This window comes from Myotis lucifugus, unplaced genomic scaffold, assembly GCF_000147115.1.
Source record: "Myotis lucifugus unplaced genomic scaffold, Myoluc2.0 scaffold_244, whole genome shotgun sequence".
In the NCBI taxonomy this organism is placed as follows: domain Eukaryota; kingdom Metazoa; phylum Chordata; class Mammalia; order Chiroptera; family Vespertilionidae; genus Myotis; species Myotis lucifugus.
The window spans coordinates 746,678-763,755 of NW_005871292.1; the positions used below are offsets into that span (position 1 = coordinate 746,678).

The following is a 17,078-nucleotide window of genomic DNA, read 5'->3' on the forward strand; positions in this document are numbered from 1 at the left end:
TCCTACTTCCTTCTGTCTGCTGGTCATCTTATTCATAGTTTTGTATCCTTTTGTCTTTTTGTTTCAGGTAGAAGAACATCCTTCAGTGTTTCCTGTAATTCAGGTCTTGTAGCAGTAAATTTTCTCAGCCTCTGTATGTCTGGAAAGCCTTTATTTCTCCTTCATATCTGAAGGATAACTTTGCTGGATAAATTAATCTTGGCTGGTGATTTCTGTCTTTCAGTAATTTAAATATTTAAATCCATTCTTTCCTAATTTTTGTAGGGTTTCTGCTGGAAAACCCTATAATGATCTAATGGGATTTCCTCCTTAGGTTACCATCTTCTCCCTGGCTGCCTTGATTATTCTTTCTTTATTATTAATTTTTGACAGTTTTAATACAATATGCCTTGGAGAAATTTGGATTGAGATAATTAGGTGTTCGTTTAGCCTCTTAGATTCAAGAATCCAGTTCTTACAAGAACAGGCATATAGCTCAGTAGAACAGAACAGAGACCCCAGAAATTGACCCAAGCCATTACGCTCAATTAATATTTGACAAAGGAGGCAGGAACATACACTGGAATAAAGAGAATCTCTTCTAAAATGGTGTTGGGAAAATTGGACAGATATATGCAAAAAAATGAAACTAGACCACCAACTTACTCCATACACAAGAATAAACTCAAAATGGATAAAAGATTTAAAAGCAAGTTGTGAAACCATGAAAATCCTAGAAGAAACCATAGGCAGCAAAATCTTAGACATCTCTCATAGCAATATGTTTATGGATACATCTCCTAGGGCAAGGGAAATTAAGGATAAAATAAACAAATGGGACTACATCAAAATAAAAAGCTTCTGCACAGCAAAAGAAACCATCAACAAAACGAAAAGGGAGACCACTGTATGGGAAAACATATTTGGCAATGATACATCTGATAAAGGATTAATATCCAAAATATATAAGGAACTCATACAACTTAACAAAAGAAAGACAAACAATCCAATTTAAAAATGAGCCAAGGACCTAAATAGACACTTCTCCAAAGGGGACATACAGATGGCCAAGAGACATATGAAAAAATGCTCAAAGTCACTGATCATCAGAGAGATGCAAATTAAAACAACAATGAGGTATGACCTCACACCTATCAGAATGGCTACCGTCAACAAACCAACAAATGACAAATGCTGGCGAGGATGTGGAGAAAAAGGAACCCTAGTACACTGCTGGTGGGAATGCAGACTGGTACAGCCATTATGGAAAACAGTATGGAGTTTCCTCCAAAAATTAAATATGGAACTGCCATTTGACCCAGTGATCCCACTTCTAGGAATATATCCTAAGAAACCCAAAACACTAATCTGAAAGAATGTATGTACCCCTATGTTCATAGCAGCACAATTTACGATAGCTAAGATCTGTAAACAGCCCAAGTGCCCATCAGTAGACAAGTGAATAAAAAAGCTGCGGTACATTTATACCATGGAATACTATGCAGCAGTAAAAAAAAGAAGAGTCTGTTATCCTTTGAGAAAGCATGGAGGGACATGGAGAGTATCATGTTAAGTGAAATAACTCAGAGAAAGACAAGTATCACATGATCTCACTCATATGTGGAATCTAATTAACAAAATAAACTGATGAATGGAGAGGATCCAGAGACATAGAAGCATGGAACAGAGTGCGGAATCTCTGAAGGAAGGTGGGGAAGTATGGGTGGGTGGGTGGGAGGTAATCAACCAAAGACCTTGTATGCATATATGCATAACCCATAGACATAGACAATAGAGTAGTGAAGGCCTGCGGGCAGGCTGGAGGTGGTTAATGGGGGAGGAAAGGGGAGCATATGTAATACTTTCAACAATAAAGTTTTTTTTAAAGAATCCATTTTTTTAATAGGTTTGAAAAGTTCTTGTCAGCTACTTATTTAAATAGGCCCTCTATTCCCTCTCTTCTGCTTCAGGTATACCCATTATTATTTTTTTAATGTGTTTTTATTAGTTTTTAGAGAGGAAGGAAGGGGGGAGAAATAGAAACATCTATGGGCTGCCTCCTGCACGCCCTCTACTGGGGATCAAGCCTGCAACTCGGACATGTGCCCTGACCCAGAAAGGAACCAGTGACTTCTTGGTGCATGGTTTGATGCTCAACCATTGAGCCACACTGGCCAGGCTATCCATTATTCTTATATTGCTCTTTCTGATGGAGTCAGATTGTTATCCATCAGAGAGTTCTTTCTTTCTTTCCTTTTTTTTTTTACTCTCAAATCTCCCGCTTTTCATCTGAATCATTTCTAGATTTATATTTTCGATGTCACTAATTATTTTCTCCATCTGGTCTGCTGTGTTTCTTTCTTTTTTTAAATATATTTTTATTTATTTCAGAGAGAAAGGGAGAGGGAGAGAGAGATGGAAACATCAATGATGAGAGAGAATCATTGATTGGCTGCCTCCTGCAAGCCCCCCACTGAGGATTGAGCCTGCAACCCGGGCATGTGCCCTTAGCCAGAATCGAACCTGGGACGCTTCAGTCCTCAGGCTGATGCTCTATCCACTAAGCCAAACTTGCTAGGACTGCTCTGTTTCTTAAGTCTTGCTGGTTCATTCTTCATCTCTTTTATTGAGCTCTTTCAGCTCTAGAATTTTTTTAATTTATTTTTATAGTTTCCATTTCTTTGGCAAAGTACTCATTCTGTTTGTTGATTTTATTTCTGAGTTCATTGAACTGTATTTCTGAGTTTTCTTGTATCACGTGAAGTTTTTTCATAAACTTCAGTCTCAAATTCTTTGTCATTTAAATCACATTCCATGTCTTTAAGCTTATTTTCTGGAGATTACTCATGGTATCTGATGCATTATGTCTCTGCTTTTATGGGAATGAAAACTGCTTTTTAAAAAATGTATTTGACACTTTATTTTAGGAAGTGGGTAAGAAAGTTTCTTGTTTTCTAGTGGGGGGCGGGGTGCAAGTTTTTATTTTTCTCTTGCTTGCACTGCTGGGGCTTCCAGGATCTCTGTAGGGTGGTGTTTCCTCCACTGTGGAAAATGCCCTCTATTCCCTGGGGAGGTGGGCATCCCCTCTGTCACCTCCTTCTCAGGGCTCTACCCTGGTGAGGAAATGTGGTGGGTGATGGGGCCTCTGTGATCCCAGTGCTGCCTACAACAAGATGCTGCCAGCAGTGCAATACTATCTGAGGTGTCCCAGGTGCCTCCACTGGACTCCACTGCAATGGATGGGGGCAGGTTGGGCCTATTCTTGCATTTGTGGCCTTGTTCTCTTCCCAGTAATGGTGGCTGCCAAACTTCAGTTGACACACCTCTGTGTCTTGGCCCCTGTTCATGGGTTTAGCGGCAGTATGCACCTGCTGCTCAGGGAGAAATGTTTTTGCTCTCTAGTCGTCAGGGCTGCTAAGAGTGTGTGCTGTAATCCGACACTTAGCAGCTACAGGGTCTGCTGGGGCTACTTCTCTGGGAGATGAGGGCAGGCAGCTACTTGTCTGGGACTGTGTTTTCTGCATGGTAATGACGGCTGCTAGACCACAGCTGCCATGCCTTTATGTTCCTCTCTGTTTCTGTCACTGGGTTCAGCTGCAGAATGTGTTGACTACTCAGGCAGGAATGTCCATTAGGCCTGCCTCATTTAATGATGCATTGACTATATCATTGTTACATTTTAAAATCACTTTATAGTATTTCATTATTGAGATGCGCCTTAATGTATTCATTTTACTGCCTACTAAAGAGTATTTATACTTATACTAGTGGCCCGGTACACGAAATTCATGCACATTAAAAGGGATTAATTAGAGGAAATATTTTAATATTGCTATTTGCCCTTTCTCTATAATAGAAGTGTCAGAAATCAAAGAAAATTAGTAAAATGTATATGAAAATCTTCCTCCTGTCAGAGTCTGGGGCATGCCATGGGAACCAGAGTCAAGTCCCCGCCCACCCACGTGTGCCTCAAAATCACACGAGACCCAGACCCGGCCAGCCCCCCCAACTATTGGGCTAGATCCAGACCCAGCCAGTCCCACCCTTGTCAAGCCCCGCTGGGTGGGGGGCGTAGCCTCAGGGACCCCTGGCCCGGCGCCAGGGAAGTGGGCACGGCCTGAGGTCCCCTGTCAAGCCCCACCGGGCAGGGTGCACAGCCTCAGGTCCCCCATCCTGGCGCCAGGAGGGGGACGCAGCCTCAGGTCTCCCAGCCCAATGCCGGGAAGGGGCGCAGCCTCGGGTCCCCTGTCAAGCCCCACCGGGTGGGGGGTGCAGCCTCAGCTCCCCCATTAAGCCCCACTGGGCGGGGGGTGCAGCCTGAGGTCCCCTGGCCTGGAATGAGGGGAGCAGCCTGAGGTCCCCGGGCCCAGCACTGGGGCGGGAGGGGGTGCACATTGAGGTCCCCCGTCAAGCCCTGCCCGGCGGGGGGCACAGCCTAAGGTCCCCTGTCAAGCCACGCCAGGTGGGGGGTGCGGCCTCAGGTTCCCTGGCCCTGGTGCCAGGGTGAGGGGGGTGTGTCCTGAGGTTCCCCGTCAAGCCCCACTGGGCAGGGGGGTGTGGCCTGAGGTCCCCTGTCAAAGCCCCACGGGGACGGGGGTGGGGCGCAGCCTCAGGTCCCTGCTGATTGCTCGTTAAGGGTCATTACGGGAACTCAGCCTCTGCTGTGGGTGCAGTCATCTTGTGTTACAGAAACCCCAGCCTCTGCTGTGGGCGCCGCCATTTTTGTGGCAGAGTGATGGTCAATTTGCATATTCCTTCTTTATTATATAGGATATTTTAATTGTGAAATAGTCCCAAAAAATATTCCTGTGCATACAACTTCTTGTGTTTTTATAATGAATTTCTTGGGGTTAGGTATTAGATATTTTTTTAAATATATTTTTATTGATTTCACAGAGGAAGGAAGAGGGAGAGATAGAAACATCCATGATGAGAGAGAATCATGGATCGGCTGCCTCCTGCAAGTCCCCCACAGGGGATCAAGCCCACAACCTGGGCATGTGCCCTTGACCGGAATCGAACCTGGGACCTTTCAGTTTACAGGCTGATGCTTTATCCACTGAGCCAAACCAGCATTAGATATTTATTAAGAATTTGCAAATATGCAGAATCTACTAGAATTCAGGGAGAAAAAAACACTTTTAAAAAGTTACAGTCACTATTTTAAAATTGCAAATTATTTTATAAGGGAGATTTGTATAAACTTGCATACAAATATCCAAAATAAAAGTTGATAAATAGCACTAGCTTAGCCTGGTAGTATGCTGTGAGATTTAATAAGAGGGAGATATTTGTATAACCAGAGTAGCTGTTTTCATGTCATATTATAACTAAGTTGACTGACCCCATAAGAATTTTGTGGAAATACATTCATTTCCTTCAATTGCTATATTCCCTGCAGTTTTCATTTGCATTATCAGAAAAGTATGACCAGTGGATGGAGCATGATGATTCTGTAGCTGATTGGAGAACATTGCAGGAAATAGGACAGGTGCAAAAACATAACAAACCCATCCGTCAAGAAGGGCTGTAAAGAAGCATCACTTATACAGAGGATATATCCATGTGACTTTTAGTTCTTTTCCAGGTGAGACTTTGGTACACATGAATATAGTTACGAAATCAAGAAGTTTTCAATTATTGGAAACTAACCAAGCAAAAATACAACTGTTTTTTAGAATATCCTGAGCTATTATTTGTTCAAGAAGCTTGTTTTTAAAAAAAGTATTTTCTTGTTCCTCTGCTATTTGGGAATAAGCTTACATTTACAGAATTTAAAAATACACATTTAGCTCTGGCCGGTGTGGCTCAGAGACCCATGTACCAGTAGGTCACTGGTTCGATTCCTGATCAGAGCATATGCCCAGATTATGGGCTCAATCTCCAGTAAGGGCTGTGCAGGAGGTAGTGTTACGAGTTCACTCAGTGAGATAGACCACCGACTCAGAATTTAAATTTAAGAGCCTTTATTAAGCTCCGATTTCCATGGCCAGCGACTACAGTTACAGCACCCTGCCGGAGCAGAGGCTGAACTGCAGCGCTGACTGCAAGAGTTACATTTTATTATTAAATTTTGTGAAGGCCCAGAGAAAAATGTCTTTCAAATTCTGGGCCCCCAATATGGAGGAAACTCTCTTAATTTATACTTTTTCCAGTCCTTTGTCTCCCAAATTTGGAATGAGACTTCCGGGCCTTCTGAGAAAGAAGGCCTGCGTGCTGGGAAGGGGCCATGAGACCATATCTCAAGGCCTGGCCTGATATCAGTACCTTCCTATCTATGTGTTTTAGGAACAGACAGCACAGCATGACCCATCTGGCCAAAGCGCCAGATATGCAGCCTAGCACAGTAGCTGATCCATGTTTCTCTCTCTCCCTCTCTCTTCTTCTCTCTCTAAAATCAATAAAAACATTTTATAAAATTTTTAATGAGAAAATACACATTTAAAAATTAATACATGGTTATTGAAAAAATCTTTGATGCATACACATATGCGTATATATACACATATGTATATTTTTTCTATAAAAATAAGGTTTCATTACACATACAGGGTGGGGCAAAAGCAGGTTTACAGTTGTGAGTATGTGAAAGAGTTTCATTACCTACCTTATTTACCCAACATTGTTTAACATCTTAACATGAGCAAAGATATGTATCATTGAGAAAGAGAGAGAGAGAACATCAATGTGAGAGAGAACATCGATTGGTTGCCTTTTGTACACGCCCTGACTGGGGATCAAACCTGTGCCCTGACCAGAAATCGAACCCACAACCTTTAGGTACATGATGCTCCAACCAACTGAGCCACACTGGCCAGGGCTAATCAGTCCTCTTTTGTAGGACATTAAAGCTCTCTCCAAGTTGTTTCCATTTTTAACAGGATATTCATCATGTACCCTACATACATTTTTTTTTTAATCTCATCTTTTTGGACTTCCAATCTTTTTTTTAAAATATATTTTATTGATTTTTTTACAGAGAGGAAGGGAGAAGGATAGAGAGTTAGAAACATTGATGAGAGAGAATTGCACACACCCTACTGGGGATGTGCCCGCAACCAAGGTACATGCCCTTGACCGGAATCGAACCTGGGACCCTTCAGTCCACAGGCCGACGCTCTATCTACTGAGCCAAACCGATTAGGGCACCCTACATACATCTTTAGATAGAGTCTCATATGGAATTGCTTCATTAGAGCACATAAGTGGTTTAATTTCTGCTCACATTGCCTTGTGGGAAGTTTACACTAGCTATAGCGTGTGTGTCCATTTTCTTATGATATGCTATTGTGGAGTGTCACCAATTTTTTATGAGTTTTTTTCCATCATCATTTATTCACTCTATGCCCTCTTCCACCTCTACCCACCCCCCATCAGCAATCTTTTAAATTTTTGCCAAATTGATAATTATAAAATGATATTTTCTTGTTACTTTAATGCACTCCCTTCATTACTAAAGTTTAAAAACTTTTGATAGGTTGAGCCATTTTATTATTTAGTGAATTGCCCATGCATAACCTTTGCTCATTTACCTAAAATTACTGCTTTTTTTCTGAAAATTTAATTTTAAAAGCACTATGAAGGGTTTTTGTTGTTTTCATTTGCCTTTTCATTTTGATTTTAATATTTGGTGGTAGGACTTTTTAATCTTCTCAAGAATATGTTTTTTCTTTTTTGTTTTTCTGCTTTTATGTCATGTGTTCATAAAATATATTTATCTGAAATATTTTTACAGTATTTAATTTTGTACAGTAAATATTTTATCAAACTAGAACTTCTTTTTGGCTGACAAAAGATAGACTGAGAAATTTCTACTTTGATCAGTGTTTAAGGTTTTCATTGTGATCTTGTGTATTCGTTGCAGTGCTTAGTACCTCCCATGCAGTATTTTGTCTTTTTTTTTTAATATAGTGTATTGATTTTTTACAGAGATTAAGGGAGAGGGATAGAGAGTTAGAAACATTGATGGGAGAGAATCATCAATCAGCTGCCTCCTGCACACCTTCTACTGGGGATGTGCCCACAACCAAGGTACATGCCCTTGACCAGAATCGAACCTGGGACCTTTCAGTCCGCAGGCCAACGCTCTATCCACTGAGCCAAACCGGTTAGGGCAATATTTTGTCTTGAAGAATTAATAATGAACCAAACCAACAAGATCCCTGCATTTAAGTTTAGTGGAAGAGTCAAATAATTGACAAGCAAATGTATAGTACAACATTTAGTAGCACTGAGAGCTATAAAAAAAATAAAGCAGGGACGGCTAGAGAGAATGACAATGGGTAATATTTTAATAGTTTGATTACAGAGGTGAAGTTTAAGCAGAAACCTTCTTGAAGAGGGAAAGTGAGCTCTATGGCTGTCTGGTGGAAGAGCGTTCCAGAAAGAGCATACAAAGCTTCCAAGGGAACATGCCTGGTGAGTTCTAAATAGTCCATGGGCATTTAAGATTAAGGAATATCCTACTGGTTAAGTACAATTTCAGAATTATTATCAGGATGCATCTAGATGTAGCTCTTTATGAATTTTTATAAGCGCTCAAGAATTCTTTTTAATTTAAAGATTCAAGTATTTCATTTCCTCCAGAAAATATTTTATTCATTATTTCTCCAGCTGTTCTATTAATCACTTTTATTCTATTTTATGTCTTCTGGATTTCTCTCTTCCATATCTCTGATCTTTATTTTCGGAATTCATTCTTCTGTGTATTTTTCCTCTGAATTCTGAGATGTTCTCTTAGGCTCCCTACCACCTCCACTATCTCAATTTCTAACACATCTGGTACCTTCTCTAATAATTCTTAGAAGAAACTATTGTCACAAAACCACTGTCTTCTGTGGCAAAGCACTTACAGAGGTTCTAGTTTCCTTCTCTCATTAACCCCCAACTCTTTCAGTTGCCCCCTTTCTACTCTGGGATTTATTGTTTATTCTTTTTTTTTTTAAATATATTTTATTGATTTTTTACAGAGAGGAAGGGAGAGAGATAGAGAGTCAGAAACATCGATGAGAGAGAAACATCGATCAGCTGCCTCCTGCACATCTCCTACTGGGGATGTGCCCGCAACCCAGGTACATGCCCTTGACCGGAATCAAACCCGGGACCTTTCAGTCCGCAGGCCGACGCTCCATCCACTGAGCCAAACCGGTTTCGGCATTATTGTTTATTCTTAATGTCAGTAACCACAGGGAACCAATTTACTCTGATAGAAACTTCCATGGGCAGTAAAATAGAACACTTGGGTTTTTATCCCATCTCAGATTTTACTAGCACTGTGGCCTTGGGTGAATCTCATAACCTCTCAGGCATTCTAGCTTCTCTTCTGTATAATGTGGGAAATACAATAAACTTTAACCCACAGGGTGGTTGTAAAAATAAAAGTAAATGAAAAGTATATATGAATGGCACCAAATCACCTCACCCTGGAATCCTGGGAATCGTTTCTATAACTATGTATTCTGCCTTCCCCAGGGATAAGCTATCTGTGATCTTCTGTAATTCAGTCCCCAACACTTGAGTGCTAGTTCCCATCCCCTTTCAAGATCATTGCTCCAGCAGTTGTCTCCTGTGTTCCTGTCATATCAATTTCTCTCTATGGATTATTCCCATTACTATAAAACATGCCGGAATTTCTCCCACATTCAAAACAAAGAACTCTGCCTGGACCCCCATATCCACTGCCACCTCTGTTTTCCTGTTCTTTTCAGCACAGCTCCTTGAAAGGGATGGCTCTTCTGTCTCCACTTCCATTCTCTCCTGAACCCCACTCCACCCAAGCTTTTGTTTCCTCCACTCCAGAGAATCAGCTTTTGTCAAGACTTCTAATGATCTCTATAATGCCAAGTGGACAGTTCTCATTTTTCATTTGGCTACTGTTCTCGCCTTCCTTCTTGGTATACTTTCTTCTTTGGGCTTTCAGTGAAGCCCAAGTCTCTTATTTTTCCTTTTATCCCAGTGGTTTCTCCTTTTCAGACTCCTTTTTTATCTTTTCATCACCCTATTCTTCAACCAAATTTGAGCTCCCTGGCCCCGAGTCAGTGTTCAGATTAGGAGACAAAGGCAAAGAATGTTTTCAAGAGAAAGGGAAAGGGAAAATTACAAGGAAGGCATTTCTATAAGTGCAGATAAACTAATACAGTGATGCTAATTCTAAAGAATGTTTTTAATTTTCAATTCAATAATCATAATATCTGCTTTCCTATTATCTTTGCAAACAGTTGTTTGAGATACAGTATTGCTTTAGGCCCAGTCCAAAGGTTATTTACCCAGTTTTAACATTCCAAAGGTTTGAGGAGTAAGAATACAAGGCAGTTCCTCTGGGATGGCAGCTTCCATTCCATTTTAAAGTGGCTTTGTAGCTGTAACCGGTTTGGCTCAGTGGATAGAGCGTCGGCCTGCGGACTGAAGGGTCCCAGGTTCGATTCTGGTCAAGGGCATGTACCTTGGTTGTGGGCACATCCCCAGTAGGGGGTGTGCAGGAGGCGGCTGATCCATGTTTCTCTCTCATCGATGTTTCTAACTCTCCCTCTCCCTTACTTTCTATAAAAAAAATCAATAAGAAATATATTTTTAAAAAGAATTATAGCCGTAACTGGTTTGGCTCAGTGGATAGAGCGTCAGCCTGTGGACTGAAAGGTCCCGAGTTCGATTCTGGTCAAGGGCATGTACCTTGGTTGCGGGCACAGCTCCAGTAGGGAGTGTGCAGGAGGCAGCTGATCGATGTTTCTCTCTCATCGATGTTTCTAACTCTCTATCTCTCTCCATTCCTCTCTGTAAAAATCAATAAAATATATTTTTAAAAAAAGAATTATAAAGTGGCTTTGTTTATATTATTTTTTACAGACATTTTCCTTAATTTCACTCACTCTGTATGTGCACTTAGTCTAAGGGCTCTAAATGTCATCTGTACATCAGTAATTTCCAACTTTGTATTTCTACATTTGTACTCTATCCTGAACTCCAGAACCAAATGTCTAATGGACACTTGACATTTCCACTTGGGTATGTAATAGTCATCTCAAGTATTAAGGTCTAAAACTGAACTCATAGTGGTTTCACCAAACCTGCTCCTCGCGCAGTCCTTCGTGTTAAAATATAGCAACTTCATACTTCTAGTTGCTCAAGCCCAAAATCTTAGTGTCATCTTGCCTTTATTTTTTTATATATCTAACATTAGCTAATCCTGTCAACTCTGCCTTCAGAGAATATCTAGAATCTGATCAGTTCTCATCACCTCCACCACCACCACCCTAATGCAAATCACACTTCCCCCTTGCCAGGATTACTGCAGTGACCTCACTGGTCTCCCTGCTTCCCCCACCCCTTTATCCTTTTTAGTTCATTCTCCGTGAGTAATCATTTTAAGTGTAAGTCAGATTATGTCATTCCTTGGATTAAAAACATTTCAGTAGCTTCCTGTTTTACTCAAGAGTAAAAACCTAAATTCTTACAATGACATAGAGCCCCATGTGATCCAGATTCCAGCTACTTCTCTGACCCAGATGAGCCTCTGACCCTCTTTCTCTCATATACTTCATTGCAGCCACTCTAATCTCCTCTGTTGATCAAAGAAAGCCTGCTCCTGCCTTGAGCCTTTGCAATTGCTGTCCCCTTGCTAGGAATGTACCTCCTATAGATATCTGCATTGCTCACTCACTTCATTCTTATATGTCACCTTCTCAATAAAAAGTCTCAGGCTACCCTCCATTGCCCCCAAATTCCCTCTTCCCTTCCTCTTTATTTTCCTCCATAAAACTTTGGCCACCTGGCATATAAAAAGAAACAGTATAGCCCTAGCCGGTTTGGCTTGGTGGATAGAGCGCAGGCCTGTGGACTGAAGGGTCCCAGGTTAGATTCCGGTCAAGGGCACATGCCCGGGTTGCGGGCTCGATCCCCAGTGGGGGGCGTGCAGGAGGCAGTCGATCAATGATTCTCTCTCATCATTGATGTTTCTATCTCTCTCTCCCTCTTCCTTCCTCTCTGAAATCAATAAAAATACATTTTTTTAAAAAACAGTATATTTGCTACTTCCTCTTCCCATTAGAATATAAAAGATTTACTGAGACAGTAGATCTCACATTTATTATCTTCCTCACAGACAAGAAAATGCCAATTGAGGTAGGAATTTAGTAAATAAGAGAGAATTCCTGATTTCTTTTTCTCTCTGCTGGCATGTCCAATTAGATGCCAGAGCCTGTTAATTTTACTTCTTTTTTTTAATATGTTTTTATTGATTTTAGAGAAAGAAACATCGAACATCTATTGGTTGCCTCCCATATGCACCCCAACAAGAGTCTGAACCCAAAACCTGGGCATGTGCCCTGACCAAGAAACAAATCAGCCACCTTTTGGTGGTGCACGAGACAACATTCAACCAACTGAGCCACACGGGACAGGACTAGATTTTACTTCTTCTCTATACCTGAATGTATCCCCTTCCTTCTTGTTTCCACTAACTATCCTAGGGCAGATCCTTAGTTTGCTTGGGAAAGTACAAGCACCTTTCAGTTGATATTCCTAACTTTAGTTTTACTCCTCTCCAATAAAATAATCTGGTCATATTGGCCTTATCACTTCCTTCTTTAAATTCTTCAGTGGTCTTCTACTTATTAATGAATGAAAACCAAACTTTTATATATTCAGTCAGTGTTCATTGGTCACCTATAGCTTTCAGACACCGTGGCAAGTGCCAGTCACAGTGATGATGAGACCTGGTCCTTGCTCTTATAGTTCTTTTATTTCATTCATACACTTTCATTTTCCAACCCCTAAATGTCATCTCCAGCATTGTCATCCTCTAAGTCAGCGGTTCTCAACCTGTCGGTCGAGACCCCTTTGGCCATCCAACGACCCTTTCACAGGGTCGCCTAAGACCATCCTGCATATCAGATATTTACATTATGATTCATAACAGTAGCAACATTACAGTTATGAAATAGCAACGAAAATAATTTTATGGTTGGATCACAATATGAGGAACTGTATTTAAAGGGCTAGAAGGGCCGAAACCGGTTTGGCTCAGTGGATGGAGCGTCGGCCTGCGGACTGAAAGGTCCCAGGTTCGATTCTGGTCAAGGGCATGTGCCTGGATTGCAAGCACATCCCCAGTGGGGGATGTGCAGGAGGCAGCTGATCGATGTTTCTCTCCCATCAATGTTTCTAACTATCTCTCTCTCTCCCTTCCTCTCTGTAAAAAATCAATAAAATATATTTTTTAAAAAAAGGGCCAGAAGGTTGAGAACCACTGCCTAAGTTCTAGAGCTAATTGAATTTAAATTTGGATTAATTTAAATTAAGTAAAAATTTTAGTTATCCAGTCATATTAGCTACATAGGGCTAATGGCTACATTATTGACAATACAGATTTCCATCATCATAGAAAGTTTGCTGGACAGCACACACTGATCTAGACCTTTTCCAAACTATATACGCCATTCCAAATGCTCCTCAAACACACCATATAGTTGGTCCACCGTTTTGCCACTGCTTTTCACTCTGCTCAGAATGCTCTTGTGTGCCTTTCCTAACTATTAAATTTTCTGATTTTTAGATCCCAAATCATGTTCTGTATCTTACAGGAAATTTTCCTCACACCACCCCCATTGGTTACATTAGTCTTCCTTCTGACACCCTCACCATGCTTCTTGCCCCTCTAATTAAAACCAACCTTGCTACCTTCCTTAAAACCCCTGATATCTCATTACCTGGGTGTACAGGCCATTCTCCATAGAACTTCTGCTGTGCTAACTGCTAGTCAGTGAGGAAGCCATGTTCTGCAGGAAAGCAATAGGGAGGGTTTAAATGGAAAATAAGAAGTGCTGGGTCAAAAGGCTGCTACAAATTGAGTTGCCACTCAGGTAAGCTTGTAAGATGCCTGTATTACTGTGGTTGTCTTGCTCCTGTCCAGTGAGTCCAGCTGGGACTGGAGGCTTTGACAAAGTCTCTGGTGGTATGGGCAGCATGGTACCCTTTTGGACTTAGAAAGAGAAAGTAAACCAGGGAAGTACCCAAGAGATTTTGCCTGTAGAGACCACAGAAGCTGGAAGGCATTGTCTAAGAATGTCTTTTTTCACAAGATGGTACTGTCCTCAGCCTTAGAGGGTAAAGTGGGTATGAATTATGATCCTCCTTGCTACAGCTGCAAAGGAAGATCTGCTGGGTACAGGTGGGGAGCTATCTAGGGTATAGACCATTGATGGCGAACCTATGACACGCGTGTCAGAGGTGACACGCAAACTCATTTTTTTGGTTGATTTTTCTTTGTTAAATGGCAATTAAATATATAAAATAAATATCAAAAATATAAGTCTTTGTTTTACTATGGTTGCAAATATCAAAAAATTTCTATATGTGACACGGCTCCAGAGTTAAGTTAGGGTTTTTCAAAATGCTGACCCTCCAAGCTCAAAAGGTTTGCCATCACTGGTATAGACTATCAGAAACAAGATAAGGGACTGTTCAGGCCAGAATCCCTTCTGCTGAGGTGCATGGGTTCTGTGTCAGTGCTGGAGCACATCTGCATGAAACCATCTTTTGGTTTCCCTAGGGTTTAAGGAGGGGCTGGGTTTTGTTAACTCTGTAGTTCTTTGCATTAGTGTTGTGTGGCAAGACCAGGGGAGGGCAGGGGAAGCAGAGCAGGAACACTGGAATTTCAGTTGTTTTTCAGCTCATCTATTTAGGATTACTGAAGCAAGCTTAATTTATAAGAGATTTGCTCCATCTTCCTCTGCTTTTTCAGGACACTACTAGTCCAAGACAAGAACCTAGAGAAATCTGAGTAGATCGGGTAGTTCTAAAAGCAATGGCCCAGGTAAGTTGAAATTCCCTCTATCCATTTTTGGTTTTTTGTGGGGTTTTTTTTGTTGTTGTTAATCCTCACCCAAGGATGTTTTTTCATTTTTAGGGAGAGTAGAAGAGAGAGGGAAAAACAGAAAAACATTGATGTGAGAAAAACACATCAATTGGTTGCCTCCTGCATGCACCCTGACCAGGGCCCGAGTCAGGGAGGAGCCTGCAACCGAGGTACGTGCCTTGACTGGAATCGAAACTGGGACCCTTTGTTCCGCAGGCCTATGCTCTATCCACTGAGCCAAACTGGCTAGGGCAGAGCCTCTCTTATTAACAGGAGCCAAAGATCAGATAGCTTTGATCTTTTTTATTAAACTAGGTAGTTTCCTTTTTTTCTACTTTTAAATGTCACCCCCTCTTTAAAGTCATAAAATATTTCACACTATCAAAACTTCTTCATTTTTGCAAGGTGATTTATGAGAGATGAATAACTGTAAAATAGTCCATTTTGAGGTTGAACAATATGTGTTGGTTATGGGCCACATTTATGTGACTAAGATATAGCCTCTGTCAGCTTTTTAAAAAATATATATTTTTATTGATTTCAGAGAGGAAGGAAGAGGGAGAGAGAGAGAGAGAAATATCAATGATGAGAATCACTCATTTGCTGCCTCCTGCACATCCCCCACTAGGGATCGAGCCCACAACCCAGGCATATGCCCTGACCCAGAATCAGACTGAGACTTCCTGGTTCTTAGGTCGATGCTCAACTACTGAGCCATGCTGGCGTGGCTCCATCAGCTCTCTTATTTCGGGACCAAGGAAAAGTAGACAGTGAAAGATAACTATTCACAGTATATAATTAACTGTGAAGATTTCACAAATCTCATTTAAGCTAAATGCCCTCAAAATAGTGGAATGATTATATCTTATCTATACTAATAAAATTGTAATATGCAAATTAACCGTCATTCTGTGACAAATATGGAGGTGCCTATAGCCACAAAGATAGCAGCTCCAGCAGAGCCACAGAGCCGGCCTGAGCGGGCAGGACACTTAGCTTCCTTCATCGCCCTGGCGACAAAGGAAGCCAAGCCTCCTACATGCCCCGGCCGGCCACCGAGGGCCAGCCTTTAGCCAGCTGGAGCAGACGGGAGGCTTGGCTTCCTTTGGGCGGGACACTGGGCTTTCTTCATTGTCTCAGCGATGAAAGAAGCCAAGCCTCCCACACGCCCCAGCCAGCCGCTGAGGCGTGGAGCTGCTGGACCTGTGGGCAGCGTGTGCAGGGAGCCTCTGGGCGGGGGAGGCAGGCCAGCAGAGGGAGGCCTGTACTCTCCACATGGCGGCTGCGGCAGCTGTGAGCACACCAAGCAGAGCCTACAGGCCGACCTGAAGTAGCTCCTGCAGGCCATCAGCACCGCTGAGGAGTGGCTGCGCAAGTCCTGCCTCCTGGCCTAGAAGGTGCGCAATCGCAGGGACAGCCACCGTGGCGGGCCAGATTGATGTCCTCCTGGCTGCACCACAGGGGTTTGCGGATCAGTGCAGCTGCAGGCCTCTGGTGCGCGCATCCTTTCCTCCCCCACTGGCATGCGAATGTCCCCCAGCGCACTGTCACCTACGCAAGCCTGCAACAGTCCTGGACCATGGCATGTACAAGTCCCACTCCGCCGCACTTCCATCAACCCCAGCATGCCTATGTCCCCCAGAGGATGTGCGCACGTCCCCTCCAGCACGCTCACGTCCTTTGGAGAGTGTCTGGGTGTTCTGGATGTTGGGGTGGGCGCCTGTGAGATGACAGTGAGAGGGCAGAGTGGTGACGCCCTGTTCCCGCAGGAGGCCAGTGCAGCGACGAGATCACTTCTATGGGACTAATGCAGGTGCTGAGGCGGGAGCAAGTGCAGACAGGCACACCTGGTAGGCACAGGTGGCTCTCACTGAGGTGCCTTCTGTCAGCATTCAAGATCGGGAACCCAGAGGAGGCGAGAAGTTCCGTTCTCTCAGTGAAACGGTGGGATAGTCAGGGTGACTGCAGAGGAGGAATGTGCACTTTGGGTGCCAGCACCCATGAGTGAAGGCTGCCCTTACTGAGCCTTGCTCACATGGGGCCTAGCTCACTCCTGCTGGGCAGCGGGTGACAGGACGTGCTTCTCCAAGTTAATGAGAGAAACCATTGATTCTCCCGCTGCCCGCCAAGGTGGAAAGTGGAATGGGGAGACATGCGGGAGTGAGCGAGGTTCCCTGTCTGGGGGTTCCAAATCCGCCATTGGTTCCTTTCACTGCTGACTAGAGATATACAGGGTGTCCCTCCAAAA

General features: G+C 42.7%; 1 protein-coding gene across 4 annotated transcripts in view; it reads left to right on the forward strand.

Annotated features, from left to right (window-relative positions):
* ZNF565 (zinc finger protein 565) overlaps positions 1–17,078 on the forward strand; it is a 62,518-nt gene that overhangs the window by 19,657 nt on the left and 25,783 nt on the right. For 2 of the 4 annotated variants that reach the window (XM_014464237.2, XM_023762377.1), the window contains exons 2-3: positions 8,288–8,397; positions 14,717–14,788. In XM_014464237.2, coding sequence (XP_014319723.1) covers positions 14,780–14,788 — 9 coding nt within the window. In that variant the 5' untranslated portion in view covers positions 8,288–8,397; positions 14,717–14,779. Of the gene's footprint in view, positions 1–5,380; positions 5,567–8,287; positions 8,398–14,716; positions 14,789–17,078 lie in introns of all 4 variants that reach the window. The other 2 variants (XM_023762376.1, XM_006098615.3) reach the window with 2 other exon arrangements.